The 15,503-nt window shown below is 32.6% G+C and overlaps 1 protein-coding gene and 1 long non-coding RNA gene across 3 annotated transcripts; one reads left to right on the top strand and one right to left on the bottom strand.

Moving 5' to 3' along the window:
* Positions 1–6,264: 6,264 nt before the first annotated feature.
* LOC130240367 (uncharacterized) lies at positions 6,265–7,637 on the bottom strand. Of its 2 annotated transcripts, none has more exons than XR_008838765.1 (4): positions 7,506–7,637; positions 7,162–7,219; positions 6,538–6,672; positions 6,265–6,342 (listed from the first exon to the last, which is right to left on the bottom strand). It is a non-coding gene; the product is annotated as an uncharacterized LOC130240367 (long non-coding RNA). The 2 variants fall into 2 exon arrangements; XR_008838764.1 differs by having other exon boundaries at positions 6,272–6,451.
* Positions 7,638–9,871: 2,234 nt separating this feature from the next.
* Positions 9,872–14,826, top strand: nxt2 (nuclear transport factor 2-like export factor 2). The gene is made up of 4 exons (XM_056471850.1): positions 9,872–10,149; positions 10,232–10,318; positions 10,431–10,575; positions 14,042–14,826. The coding sequence occupies exons 1-4, from the start codon at positions 10,135–10,137 to the stop codon at positions 14,224–14,226; spliced, it is 432 nt and encodes a 143-aa protein (XP_056327825.1). The 5' UTR covers positions 9,872–10,134; the 3' UTR covers positions 14,227–14,826.
* Positions 14,827–15,503: the final 677 nt, after the last annotated feature.

The raw sequence follows: 15,503 nt of genomic DNA, 5'->3' as shown, positions 1-15,503 counted from the left end.
GGGAAGCTGCAATCTCATTGGATAAAACAGTTGACTTAGGTGCCGCCGAACAGTGCCTGAATAATTATAAAACAATTATTTAAAATACCAGAAAGTACCTAAAATGAAGGTCTATAAACCACGTAAAAGTCAGGAAATATATTCATTTGAGTTGTCTGGCTTTAGTTTTCTGATAGATTTGAAATTTTGATAGCCCAAAAAACTAGAAACTTAAAGAATATTTTTTTTTATTAAATATGTTTTTTAAATGGTTAAAGTGCTTTAAATGTAATGTATTATAGCCATTTAAAGTAATAATATAAGTGGATATACAGTGGATGACTTTGAATATATATATATATATATATATATATATATATATATATATATCCCACCCAGCAAAAAGTCGTCGAAAAGACGTTGAAAAGACGACATTGTCAGACGTCCAAACTACGTGGAAAACAGGTGGGAAAGTGAAAGACGAAACGACGTCTTTTTTACGTCGTCGAAAAGACGTAATTGTAAGACGTCCAAACAACGTGGAAAACAGGTGGAAAAGTGAAAGGTGAAAAGACGTCTTTTTCATGTCGTCGAAAAGACGTAATTGTAAGACGTCCAAACAACGTGGAAAACAAGTGGAAAAGTGAAAGATGAAAAGACGTCTTTTTCATGTCGTCGAAAAGACGACATTGTCAGACGTCCAAACAATGTGGAAAACAGGTGGAAAAGTGAAAGATGAAAAGACGTCTTTTTCATGTCGTCGAAAATAAGTCAATTTTAAGTCGAAATTTGTTTCTGAGAAAGACCTTTATAAACGTTTTAGAACATTTTTACATAATTCATAAATTAAACATTTTGTTATATAAATATAAAAATATTAATTATTAGGCTAATATTTGCTCTCAAAATAGTACAGCAGACAAAAGTAATGACAAAACATGCATTGGTCAAGTTAACATTAACACAACAACAACAACAACAACAACAAAAAAGCATCAGATTAGTGTTTTCAGCTCTGCGTCTGCCACCGCCAGACCGTACAGGTGGTCTCTCACGGCCCTGTAAATGATGTGGCTGTTGTGTCGCACATTTTGGCTGCAACTGCAATAACAAAGAAAAATTCTGTTTTAGTTGATATAGTGCGCATCCTTACGGTCACATGTGTTTTCTGATGTGTTATTTTAAGAAAGTCTTGTTTATAAATTAACGTGACATTCCAATAATAAATGCTATTTTGACTGCATGACACACACGTTTTTGTATAAGGACACATTACAGTTGATTGAACCATACTTTTTAATGTATTATTTATTTTTAAGAAGTGGACAGAGATGGCGAAAGTACACACATCCTACTCAAGATGAAGTGATACTGATGCTTAAAACGACTCTGGTAAAAGTTGAAGTAGCCTACTGACTGCACTTTTGAAGTCAAAGTAAATAGTATGGCCTCAAACACGTAATAAAACGTTTCTATTCCTACCTGTTTTTCACGCTGGTAACTAGACTCACATCATACAGTACATGGATACGTTTATACAAAGTAACATGCATTTCTAATTATGATGTTACATAGTTGCCAATTGTCAGCTGGATAGCCAAGCATCACTCAACAACATGCTCAGAAAGTCACTCCGTACCATCAGCCTGACACAAGCTCAGCATTCAACAGTTTTGCTGCTTTTCGATCAAGAACACCTGCCATTCGTGTTAATACGCTCTAAAAATAATAGTACATTTTAAATATAAATTATAATAGTTTAAATGTATACATTTATTCTATAAAAACATTTTGCATGATCTTTTTTCACGTGCAATTTCCTGATCCTATGCATTATAATTTTATCTATAAATGACATGCAATCCGATCAATAAAACATCTTATTAACTGGTGTAAACAGTCAATCAGCCGACTCTCTATTGTAATCATCTAATTAGCCATTTTGCCTTCATAAAAATGGGTGTGAGAAAAAAACTGGGTGGAAGGAAAATATATTTTTAAGTTTTTTGCGTTACCTCAGCAAAGTTCCCTCGCAAAGATGTTTTCCACAAACACTGCATGTTCACTTAATGTTTTCACACGCACAGCTAGGACACTCTTGTAAGCCTATTTATTATTGATTCTTTTTTTACATTAAACGCATAATAATTAAGTGCAAAAAGAACAGATCACTGCAGGTGCCACGGTGGTTGCTTTGTTTCTCTGCTGTTGGCTTGTCAGTGGCGCGGCATTGATCACTTTTGTGTTAATAAAAAATAAGATAGCCTAATTTAGTAATTTAATGTAATATATAGTTATTAATCAGTGTAATTTATAAATTCATAAATTATTTAGTGCTTTTTCGATTTAGGCATATAGGCCGAGTATCAGGCCCGGCGCTACGGGGGGCAAAGGGGGCCTCAGAAAGAATTTGTTTACTGTTTGTTTAATCAAAACTGAAAATTCTTTTTATCATTAATTACTAACACTCTAGTCATTCCAACCTTCAGAACACATATTTAGATATTTTATAATATGAAATAGAATTAAATAGAATATGAAATAATTAAATTATGACAATTGTGAGATTAAAGCTAGGCATATAGTGCAGAGATCTAGGGTGCGTTTCCCAAAACCATCGTTAGCCAACTGAGGTCGCAAGATTTTTCATTTCCTAAAATATAATAAATATTAAATTTCATTTTATAATAAATCGCCTAGTATTTATTTATTCATATGATTTATATATGATATTAGAATAGATGTTAGCTTTTGTAAGTGATTTGTTTTAGAATAAGATATGTCATTCTCAATAATATTTGTAAAGAAAACGCAGTCTCTATATGTTCCATTTACATATATTTCAGTAAATATAGAAAACGAGTGCATGTTTTAACCAAAAATAATATTGGATTTTATTTAAATGCGTGTTTGTGTAAAACAATATAATTTGCACAAAGAAATTATGGGGTTCTTCTGTAAAAAAAAGTAGCCTCTCACATGTAGCTAGGCTGAATTAGGCTCAGCACGCTATACGGTGTTACCGGTTTTAAGACGCAACACCGGTGGCATCACTTTTCAACCGTGACACCGTCCCACCACTTGTTTTTTTTTAAATATTTTTTTATTAATTATTTATTTGAATTAAATGCAAAATATAATTCTAAATAATTTACTTAAGACGAGAGCCTGCACTATAATTATAATCTGAACATAGCTATGCATCATATTTCATTTATCACGTGAGGAGAAGAGAGGAGTCGAATTTACAAAAAGAGATTGGCGGACGATTTAGTGTTAAAACGTAATGCAAAAGCGCCGGTTTGGCAATATTTTGGGTTCAAACCAAATGCAAAAAGAGAACCTGAAAACTTTAATGAGGCAATCTGCAAACTTTGCCTGACAAAGGTGGCAGCATCTGGAGGCAACACAACTAATTTATACATGCACCTTTAACGCACCTACTTGATGTTTAACTATGGGTGGGTCGCGGGTTAAGATTAATAGCCATAAAGCGCAATGCATACTCTCATTTTAAAAATCACGCGACCACTATCTTACAATGTTTAATAATAAATAATCTTATTTATTATCAATCTTATTTATTACTATTTATTAAATAATCTTATTTATTATTAAAACGAGTGATTTAGCAATGCCGCGCCATTAATAAGCCAACTGCAGAGAAACAAAGCAACCATCACGGCAGTGATCACTTTTTCCGAAGTTCAGCTTCTTTTGTATCCTGTGTGTGCGCGTATGTTATCACTGAACAGAAAGTTGCTTTGTCTCTGGCAATATTTCGGCTTTTAATCGAATAAAAAATTTTAATTTAGATGAGCCAATATTGCAAAATTGCAGTAAAGAAACTGTGACGTGAGGCCACACATCAAATCTGAGGTCTGATCTCATCTAACTCTCTTTCGCTGTCATCCAGACACTTGATACAGACGCCACACAGTCGCAAAACTGAGTCAGGTACCAGCTGACAGGTAGAATAGCTGAAGCCTTTGCAAAATCTGTTGAAATACAGCACTGAAATTAACAGGCATAAATGTATTTGAGCCAAAAACGTCTTTCTATCTGTAAAAACGCAAGAGCCAGTGTTATATGTAGAAGTTGTGTGGCCTAATAATTATATTAATCCTAATAAAATGAAAACCAAAATAAACAATTCATTGCATTTTTTATTTGATAAAAAATACACAGAAACGAAAAAAAATCAAAGGGTGGCTAGTTTGTATTAATGTGTTTTAATATTAACAAAAAATATGCTCAGCCTATTTAAGCTTAACGGTTAAGCCGCCAATAGGCAACCCATTCAAAAAATATTAGTTTACTGTGTACTGGGTTATAATATATATTGTACAATAAAAACTAAATGTAGCATCGCTGTCATTTAAAACATGCAATTCATAACACACCAGGGGTGCATTTCTCAAACAACGACGTAACTCACCGCTGAACTATCATACAATGTATTGTTTGGGGAAAGAACTATGACGAATGTTTCCCAAAACGCAGTTTCTCTGTCACAGATCCATCGCTTGAACCACGTTAGTTATAACGTAAAAGGCCCATAATGATGTTCTAAACGGAGTGGAGAAACTACTTTTTTAGAGAACCCCATCATTTATTTGTGCAAATAATATTGTTTTACACGCACACGCATTTAAAATAAAATCCAATATTAGTTTTGCTAAAAATATGCACTCGCTTTCCATATTAACTGAAATATATGTTAATGCCACATATAGAGCCTATGTTTCCTTTACTAATATTATTGAGAATATGACATATCCTATTCTAAAACAAATCACTTACCAAAGTTAACACGTATTCTATCATATATAAATCATAATAATAATAATTATAAAATTAATTTATTATATATTAGGAAATGAAAAAAATCCTAATTTAATCATAATATTAATAATACTAATGATAATCATGATGAGGATGATGATGATGTCTGAAAGATAACATTATTCCCGTGAAAAAAAAAAAAAAAAAAAAAAAAAAAAAAAAATATATATATATATATATATATATATATATATATATATATATATATATATATATATATATATATATATATATATATATATATATATACACACACAACATTTTAATTCAAGCAATTAACAATAGTATGGTTCAAAAACATGTTTTTACTATAGTTTTTTCATGTGAGTATCTTACAGTAGTTACGTCAATGGCAGGTTCATTTCAGTTCAGTAGAAAACTGTCCTCTTCATAATATTTCTATTTATTTCTCCTTTGTATTATAGTATAAATTAAAAAAATACAGACTTTCCTTTATGTCTCCCATTCATTTTTTTTACATCCTGCTCTCCATCTTAATTTTATGTCACCAGAATCACATGATTGCACCCAAAGTTCTGCTGATAATAATATTTAATCTTTTTGCAAGCATTCACTTTAATAAGTCAATAACAGATTATTAATATCTATTTAAAGATAATTCCACCAAGCTCATAGCAGAATGCTAAAAACATGATGGTTTTGATTTCTACAACTAACAATCTCACTAATAGAGCATGTGCTGGCTACTGACAATTTGTGAAGGTAAAAATTAAAATAAGTACTGTTCAATAACACTGTTTTTACTATTACGGTTTAAATATAATTTAATAAGACTCTCAATTTATGAATAGTTAACTGGTATTCTGGAACCTTCAACCTTTATTAAAATATGAATTGTTAAATAAAGTTATATTACTCAATAAAAAGAGTAAATATATGGACGACTACTATACATTTGTCTTCTTTTGACACATAATTTTAAACGTGTGGCTAAAAACGTATCTTAATAAGTGGCTTAAAATTATCTTTTATATTTTTTTGGTGGGCCAGAGAAAAAGTTGGCAGGACAAGTAAAAATCTTTTCCGCTGGCCACACCATGCCATTAGAAAAAATCTTAAGTGATGAGCCCTGTTGAGTAATTTTCATTCTCATTAAAATTCAAATGTGCATTGTTTTGTGACAATTATTTTAGATTTTTTTTATAAAAATGTATTTAATACAGCCATAAAAAAATGGCTAAAAGATTGTAAATACACTGTACTGTAAGCACAAGTTTGGTGTGTTTGAGAGAGAGAAGAAAAAAGATTTCCAACTCCTAAAAACAAACTTTCTCAGACTTCAAATATACTGGTCACTAACAAAAACTTCAGTCATGGGTGCTGTTGTTTTACTACAGTAATACCTTCAGAGTCTGCGACGCAGTGGCGCAGTAGGTAGTGCTGTCACCTCACAGCAAGAATGTCGCTGGTTCGAGCCTCGGCTGGGTCAGTTGGCGTCTCTGTGCATGTTCTCCCTGTGTTTACATGGGTTTCCTCCAGGTGCTCCGGGTTCCCCCACTGTCCAAAGACATGCGGTACAGGTGAATTGGGTAGGCTAAAATTGTCTGTAGTGAATGAGTGTGTGTGGATGTTTCCCAGAGATGGGTTGAGGCTGGAAGGGCATCCGCTGCATAAAAAGGTTCATTCCGCTGTGGTGACCCCAGATTAATAAAGGGACTAAGCCGAAAAGAAAATGAATGAATGAATGAATACCTTCAGAGAACATAGTAGTCAGTGATCCACATAAGCAGAGAGATTAGTGTGGTGCAGTCAGAACTGAAACAGAAGTCTGTCCAGGCTGACACAGGTTAATGATCTTGATGTTTTCAATTGAAGATTCCAGCGAAACTGCCATTAAAAAGTTATAAGAAAAATAACTCAGCATGACATCTCACCTGGTATCTACTATTACAAAGTACAATTCCAATGTAAATTATATGTTTAATCCACAGTATTTGTACCATAAAATAGCCACAATTTTGACTCCTCACTCAGAATATTAAGTTACATGGTATTTTGTGAGAAATACAATTATCTTGTTTGGAGTTCATTTCCTTGTGAAGTTATAAAAAGCTTAATGATATAATTTTTTTAATGAATGCGTTTACAAACATTTTTTATCTTTTATGAGTAAACTGCAGTAACGTGAATCGAAAGGGAAGGATGTAGACAAAATGAATTTTAATAAACAGGAAAATAAAAAAAACGTACACCAGAACCTAGCACAACAATCAGAAAAAAAACAGACAAGCATGGTTTGTGAACAAAGGAAATCAGGAACAGAACGAAACCACAAATAATTAGCTTGACTAGCGACATGTCGGGTGGACAACTTACGAAATGGCAAAGCTTCCCCATTCAAGGCTGTGGAGCGTCTCTGGCGAGGAGTTCATCACTAAATGTAGAAACAGAGCAACAAAACCGTTAACCGACAGCGATTCACTTTGTTAGCATTATTACAAGTTAAAAAATGTTAGCTCGAAGTACCGTTAATGCTATTTGCGAAGCGTTTCTCATAACGTTAGCCTTTAACGATAGCCGGGGCAGGAGCATCTTTTTATGCTAATTCAGATTTTACAGACATTCTTATATTTTTACACAGGTTAAAAAGCAATGAAGACATAAAATGAAGTAATTTTGTTGAAATCGCCAAATAAATAACCAAAACAACTATTATTTACCTTCATAGATTAGCTGCTGTCAATGACCTCGTCACTATACAGGGCGACATAAAAACGTATAAAGTGATTAAGTGTTCATTAAAAATAATAAAAATGTAAAACGTTACACATCTAAAGTTCCATTTAACATAAATTATAAGTAAAAGGACTAATGAAACATGTGAAACGTCGAATATAACGTACTTACCTTCAGATTACCGTTCCGCCCGTTGCTTTGTGTCCGTTATTTATTTCAAATGATGAGCACGCGCAAGTCCGCTGACTCGCGCAGAAGAGTTCCTGGCTGTGTGCTATTGCCACTTATCCCCCATATGTTCTATTCATTTAGAACATTCTAACATTCAAAGTTGGAATTATTGAAAATAAAAAAAGCATTAAAGATCATCTCTAGGTGTAATTTGCTTTCAAACTATTTTTACAATTCAGTTTTAGCGATCTTCATGTTTACAATTGTGTTCCCTTCGCAGTGCACTTTAAAAATATTGATGTCATTTTGAACACCGCCTCATGGCAAAGCTATAGGTGAGCTATTATTAAAAAAGGGACTTTATGTTACATCTCCAAAGCTTGCGAAAACAAAAAGCATATGTTAATTCTTTTAATTTATAGTGGGTTATTTATCACCTGTACTGTATATGACATTTCTGCTGTGGTTTACATGTGTTAAATTAAAAAAGTAGACTTTAAAAAAACCTACTTAATAATAGTAATAATAATAATAATAATAATAATAATAATAATAATAATTATTATTATTATTATTATTATTATTATCATCATCATATTATTATTATTATTAAAGTATGATTTTTTCATTTCTTATAAATAATAAATATTAATTTATGATTTCTTACTAACAAGATTGAAACATAAAACAAAAAGGCATTATAAAGTGTATTACCATTTCGTTTTTTTTTTCTACCCTATTTTATTTAATCTGTTTTTACGTTGATGGACTTGAAATCTTAATTTACATTATTTGTTACAATATTTGTAGGAATTTTTTGCTTTATTAACAAATCGACTTAGGCTACCTGAAAAATATTTACATCCGTGCATGAAGCAGCAGGGAAAATACTGAAGGAGTTAACAACAGTAACATAGTAATTTGTTTGGCATAATTTAAATGTAATGGCACTAAATCGCTATCTATATATTTAGCATTCTATATTGGACTGGAAAGAAAGCAATAGATGTAAAACATTTTGTGAGGAACTTAATTCTTCATGACCATTTGTTCAAGTACTGGGCTAAATATGGACCAAATCCGACGGGCAAAACAACCACGTCGATATTTGGTCTATGTTTGGACCAAATCCGACGGGCAAAACAAAGACCATGTCGATATTTGGTCTATGTTGGACCAAATCCGCCGGGCAAAACAACCACGTCGATATTTGGTCTATTTTTGGACCAAATCCGACGGTCTAAACAAAGACCACGTCGATATTTGGTCTATGTTGGACCAAATCCGCCGGGCAAAACAACCACGTCGATATTTGGTCTATGTTTGGACCAAATCCGACGGGCAAAACAAAGACCACGTCGATATTTGGTTTATGTTTAGACCAAATCCGACGGGCAACACAATCACGTCGATATTTGGTCTATTTTTGGACCAAATCCGACGGGCAAAACAAAGACCACGTCGATATTTGGTCTATGTTTGGACTAAATCCGACGGACCAAATACAGACCAATTTTCGACGTCGATATTTCGGCTAAATTAAGTCTATGACGGGCCGACTTGATTTAGCCCAAAAAACGACGTCGAAATGACGTCTCGTGCTGGGTGGGATATATATATATATATATATATATATATATATATATATATATATATATATATATATATATATATATATATATTGTAGCCTTTAAACAACTAATTAACTATAATAATATGCTGGAGTTATCTTCAGTGACTAGCGTAGTAACGTATGTATTATATATTGTCTGGTTTGGTGTTGTATATTACGGTACATATATACAAAACAATATAAAGAATACAGTAAATGAATACAATCCTTCCGCACAGGATATGGTACAATAAAAAAATATCCGTTAATTAACCGTTTCCTTTTTTTGTGATTCATACATGTTTTCCGTTTATTTACGGTTGTGGAATCCATTAACAGTCAACGTATAGGACCTTAATCTCTGCTCTGTCGACTTTTGATGATAAAAATGCAACTACAAAGATCAACTAAGTTATTACATTTTAGTAGTTTGAAATAATATACTGTATAAGAAATAATATTTAGAGACATAACATGTCAATTTATTACAAGGTTTTTGCAGACGGAACTTAAAACGACGGTGCAGTTTCCAGTGGGAACAAAATATCGTGAACACACATTTGAGCACATTTTTGTCGGATGTTGGATTTGTTTTTAAAGGGTGAGATAGCGTAAATTTAATATCTCTACACGAAATATAATTTCCTTAAACGTGTATATAAATTGTGATTTACTTTTTATTAAATACATCCATTTTAAGTCGCACCACTTTGTTTTCACCTGGCTCCTAACGTTACCTTCATCCGTTTTCATCCCATGTTTATTAGTTTACAAATCAGGCACAACGATAAACAACAAACGGAAGATCAGTCACGTTACGTTTTAGTGCCATGTCTACAACGGTGGTAAGTCTCTTCATTGGCACAATTCATCTTTCTCATAACAAAGTGCGTTCGTTGTAATAGCTTTCTATTTGTTATTGATCAGGATTTCAGGACTCAAGTTGACCAGTCGTGCAGATACTCGGAGGAGTTTGTCAATATCTATTACGAGTGTATGGATAAAAAAAGACGGGTAAGCTCATCGTAGGGTTTAATTTAACAGCCAATAGCGTAAATGTGTATACAGATATTTTATTTAAAGTATCTTCCCGTTTAGAGCGTTTAAAATGAATGGTTGCTTACAGAATTTGATGAGGCTGTATCTGGATAAAGCGACGCTGGTGTGGAATGGAAACGCAGTCACTGGTCAAGATGCTCTCGGTGAATTCTTCGAGTCTCTTCCCTCCAGTGAGTTTCAGGTGCAAACCCTTGACTGTCAGCCTGTACACGGTATGTAAAAGTACACGTACAAATACCCTCATATATATGTTAAAAAGGCTAAATCAAGACTCTGTGGTAAACTTATTGTTTGTAAAGGGATAGTTCACCCACAAAAAAGTTTTCACCACCATTTATTCACCCTCAAGTGGTTTTAAACATTTTCCCCCCGTTGAACACAATAGAAGTTATTTTGAAGAATGTTGGGAATATATATTTACATTAGATGTCGCTTACGCTATTGTTGTCTATTTGAAGGAATGCGTCAATAGAGCCGCCATTTAAGTACAGGGTAGCACTCCTTTGAAATGAATGTGGGGCCAAGATGCAGTGGAGGACTGGCCAGCCAGAGCTACATATATATGTATATATATATATGTATATGTATATATATATATATATATATATATATATATATATATATATATATATATATATATATATATATATACACACATACATACATACATACATACATACATATATATATATGGGAAGTTTTCCCGGTGGTCATTATGCAAAAAAAAAAAAAATTTTTAAATTATAGTTTTACATCTCTTTTCTACATCGATGGATAAGTGACCAAACAAGTATTGCCGACAAAGAGCATGTGTTTGTGTGCATGTAAATGTATTATCTCCCTCCCTGTTAAATTTGATCTAATCCATGTCGTGAAACACACCCTTCTGTTTTCACTTATCATTCTAATCGAGTGAGCGTTTCGTTTGTAAATGAACCACCGTTATAAACGCCTCGTTCACTTAGCCGACAATAATAAAAGTTTCTATCACCGCAGCATCTTGTCATATTTAATTTACATTGTTTGATTATGTTATTCAACAGAACTAGCATAAGCCTAGTATTTAGTGCGAGCTGATGCTACTTTGCCTTATGGTCAGTGCAGTAAGAGACTGTATTATCATCAGTACTTGTTTAGCACAAAAGTTCGTAACATACAAAAACGTAAAAACCAAATCTTACCTATGAAATGTTCTGCCTTTTTGTGTTGTTTTCTTTCCTTGCTCATTACTACATCCGTACGCGACATCTAGTCTATGAATGTTGGGTAGCACTTAGTTTATGTTAGTTTATGTATTTACAACGAAAGTCCTTAGAGGCCATGCATTAAAATATTTTTCTTTATTATATATAGCTCTTGTTTTCTCGTGGTCATGACTTAATTTTCTTGTGATCTCTACATAAATAATTTTCTCGGGATCTTGACATAACAAAAAATAGTTTTCTTGTGATCAAGTGGGTTTCTTGTGATTTTCTTGTGATTATTTTGTATTTATTTATGTAATAATTAATATTGTTATTATTAATATTAGGCTGTTTGTATCTGCCGAATGTATTACTGGGCCAACAAATTATTTAGATGAACACTCCAGCCTTTAAAACAAAATGTTCCATATGTAACTTTATTGTTGGATGAAGGTGCAACACCAGTGTTTTTGCCTAGAGTAGCAGTTGAGTCTAAATTTGTGCAACTCATTAAGGCCATTCAGAACAGCCATAATAATATGAGCGCAAACGTGCATGCTCATGATAAATATACATTCATGATTATATCCACATATACATTTATATATGATTATTTACAATAATATTTTAAAGCGTAGGTTCAAGGCGCAAAATACATTTGCATGTGTGAATTAGATTATGAAGAATGATGAAGATCCTGCTTTTGCTTTAATGCGTCCTTTTCCGCAAGTTATTTTAAATTACTTTAAAAGTGAATCCCTGTAAATAATGCGATATGAAGCTACTGTGCATGTCTAGGACATCCTCTTAGAATAAGCAGAAAACATGGGGCCTAAACTTGAGAAATCAACTTTTGTAGTTAGGATAACCTGAAAATTAAGTCGCGATAACAAGAAGAGAACTTTTGATATGTCGAGATCACGAGAAAATTAAGTCATGATCACAAAGAAATTTAATAACCCAGGGGCTGTAACTGCATTTACTCAAGCATTATTAAAATCCAAAGTTGTGCTTGTTAACATTTGTTAATGCACTGTGAGATAACATAAACTAAAGTTATTTAACTGAAACATTAAAAATGTATTATTGTTTTTTCATACTAGTAAATGCATTAACTAATGGACTATTATTTTAATCTGTTACTGAATGAGTCCAGTAGCCATTAATTTCCTTAGTTGGAAAAATATTATGGGTCACATTTTTCAAAATATCTTCATTTGTGTTTATCAGAAGAAAGTCAAACATGTTTGAAACATGTGGAGGGTGAATAAATGATGACTGAATCTTATTTTTGGATGAACTTTCCTTTTAAATATTTGGCCGTTTCTTTCACCTTTTGTGGCGTGTTAGTTATAAAATGAATGCTGTTCATTAAAAGGCCAAATAATTTTTTTTTTAAATAATACTATTACTACTGTTAATGTTAAGTATGTTTGTGGCTATCTATTGGTAAAGTTCAGTTTAACATAGGTTCTTGCCTGTGATATTACATTAAAGTGATCGTTCACCCCAAAATGAAAATTTGCTCACCTCTAAACAGGGTGTTTGCAGGGTCTTAAAAGCCTTAAAATTTCTTGCATTTCAGAAACAAAATTTCAGGACTTAAATATTATAAATATTAAAAAAATTATGTTGTAGGTCTGAAAAATGTAAATTATTTTTATATGGAAAGCTACCCAATCGGGCCAACACCCTTTCAATCAACAGCAATCCATCTCAATAAAACTTTTAACAAATGTTTCCTTTATTAACTATATTAACTCAATAACATTTGTTTTAAGTCTCCATGCATTTATGTACCTGTTGTGCATAAATTGATTTTATCAGCTTTTAAAACTGTTTTTTTGTAAGTTATGCCAAAATAAGTATGTGTATATATCTAGAATTTGCTTGGTTTTTTTTTTACACATTTACAATTTGTGGCTAAGAAATAACAAAATTAGTAATGTTTAGTAAATAATTAGCAGTTTTTTTAAATGGGGCCATTTAAAAATCCTTTGCTTTTAGCGCTGTATAAGTCTCACAGCTCTCTAAAAAAAAGTTCTTAAAGTCTTCAATTTGACTTTGTGAACCTGTAGAAACCCCGTTCAAAGGGGTTTTCACCTTTTGTTTTCTGTTAAACGAGAAGATATTTGAAAAAATGTTAGAAACCTGTAACCATTGGCTTCTACTGCAGGAAAAACAAGTACTATGGAGGTCATTGGTTACAGATTCCAAACATTTTCAAAATTAACTTTCAATTCAAACATATTTTTGTCAACTGAAGAATGAATAAAATGTCAGTTTTGGTTGAACTATCACTTTAAGTAGAAGCTTCATCATTCAGTGTAAACAAATAATTTTGAAAGCCCAATATCATCTTTAACCCATTTATATATATATATATATATATATATGTGTGTGTGTGTATTTTTTATTTATTTTTTTTAATTTCCTTCTAGTGCTAGAAAGACAAATGATTTATATTAACTTCTTTTCTCCTTTATACACACAGAACAAGCAACTCAAGGCCAGACAACCTTGTTAGTGGTTGCGGCAGGCTCGGTGAAGTTTGAGGGAAACAAACAGAGATTCTTCAACCAGAATTTCTTACTAACAGCTCAAGCCTCTCCAAACAGTGACCAGCCTGTATGGAAAATCGCAAGTGACTGTTTTCGGTTTCAAGACTGGGCAAACTGAGCTGAAGCTTTCTCCCCCCCCCCCCTTTTTTTTTTGTAAACTAACCAGTAAAAATGTGTTCTGTAAATAAAAAAAAATGCAATGTTTGTTGAACCAAAAATAAAATGCCACATCATTTGAGTACAAAACGATTTTACTTGTCCTCAGCACAATAATTCATACAGCGACACACAATAAAAATAATAAATAAGCATCATAGAACATTCTACAAGCAAATTCACAATTTCTCAACGCAAACACTTGACTGCTGTATATTCTTGCTTATGGTGACGGTAACCCTGAGGGTTGTGAGGGGAAAATATCTGCTGAATTGGTTGATGGCTGTTAATTTAACAATGGCTAAAAATCCCTGAACACAAATAATAGTGCAAATGATAAAATTATCATAAATAAAACACACATCCCAGAATGAAACATTTGGTAAACCAAAATGTAACAAATTACAGTGTTTATACAGATCACACCCCTTCAGAATCAAATAAATTAAACAAGGGCTCAAATGAAATGTAGTTGACCAAATAAAATACAGTATACAATATAAACTGACGGACAATATTTCTTCAACCTCACTTCCTTTTAGTTTTATGGAGAGAGACAAAATTCATTTTCTAGGGTTTCTTTTTTTCCAAACAACTACTTTTTTTTCAGTCTTTTCAACTTTATACACAAAGCATTGCAATCTGACATGTTGACATATTACCAAATATATTAAAAGCCTGCAAAAGTGGAATATCCAACATAAAGCTTGTGACAATCCCTAAACTGCGTGGTTTTAAAAAAAGATCAGACGTGAAGAGATTAGACAGATGTAATACAAACTTTACATCTGTGGCTTAAGAAGGAATTTGTTCATAAAAAAAATGTTCCCTTCATTCAAGTTCAGTCTAACTAACATCAAAAATACTAGCAAACAAACCACCTGCCAGTCATCTGAAACATCCTGAGTCACTCCATGAGTAAAGACTGACTAGTAAATGTGTGAATTCCTAAAACTAGAACTCAGAACATTGTAATTCAGTGAGATAAACTTGCTTTAAAAAAAAATCTCAAGTAAATAACGACTATTAATGCACTGCATGGGTGAAGCACAGGAATCTACTTCTATCTTATAGTCAGTAGGGAATCGACGTTTAATACAGTGACCAATCAGAAGGCACAGAAACATCACTATATATCAGTTCTGCAGTGCAAAGACTTCACCTCGGCTAGCGGATTCAAATGTACAAATGCTATCAAACAAAGCAAGTGAACGAAAGATTCACACATATTGAAATAAG

Source organism: Danio aesculapii, chromosome 14, assembly GCF_903798145.1.
Source record: "Danio aesculapii chromosome 14, fDanAes4.1, whole genome shotgun sequence".
NCBI classification, from domain to species: Eukaryota; Metazoa; Chordata; class Actinopteri; order Cypriniformes; family Danionidae; genus Danio; species Danio aesculapii.
Note: the sequence above shows the minus strand (reverse complement) of the source record. Positions and strands in the feature narration are given on the sequence as shown.

Coding starts and splice junctions, on each gene's coding strand:
- nxt2 (XM_056471850.1), top strand. Junction 10,319..10,430: donor GTATGGATAAAAAAAGACGG/GTAAGCTCATCG, acceptor GGTTGCTTACAG/AATTTGATGAGGCTGTATCT. Junction 10,576..14,041: donor TGACTGTCAGCCTGTACACG/GTATGTAAAAGT, acceptor TTATACACACAG/AACAAGCAACTCAAGGCCAG.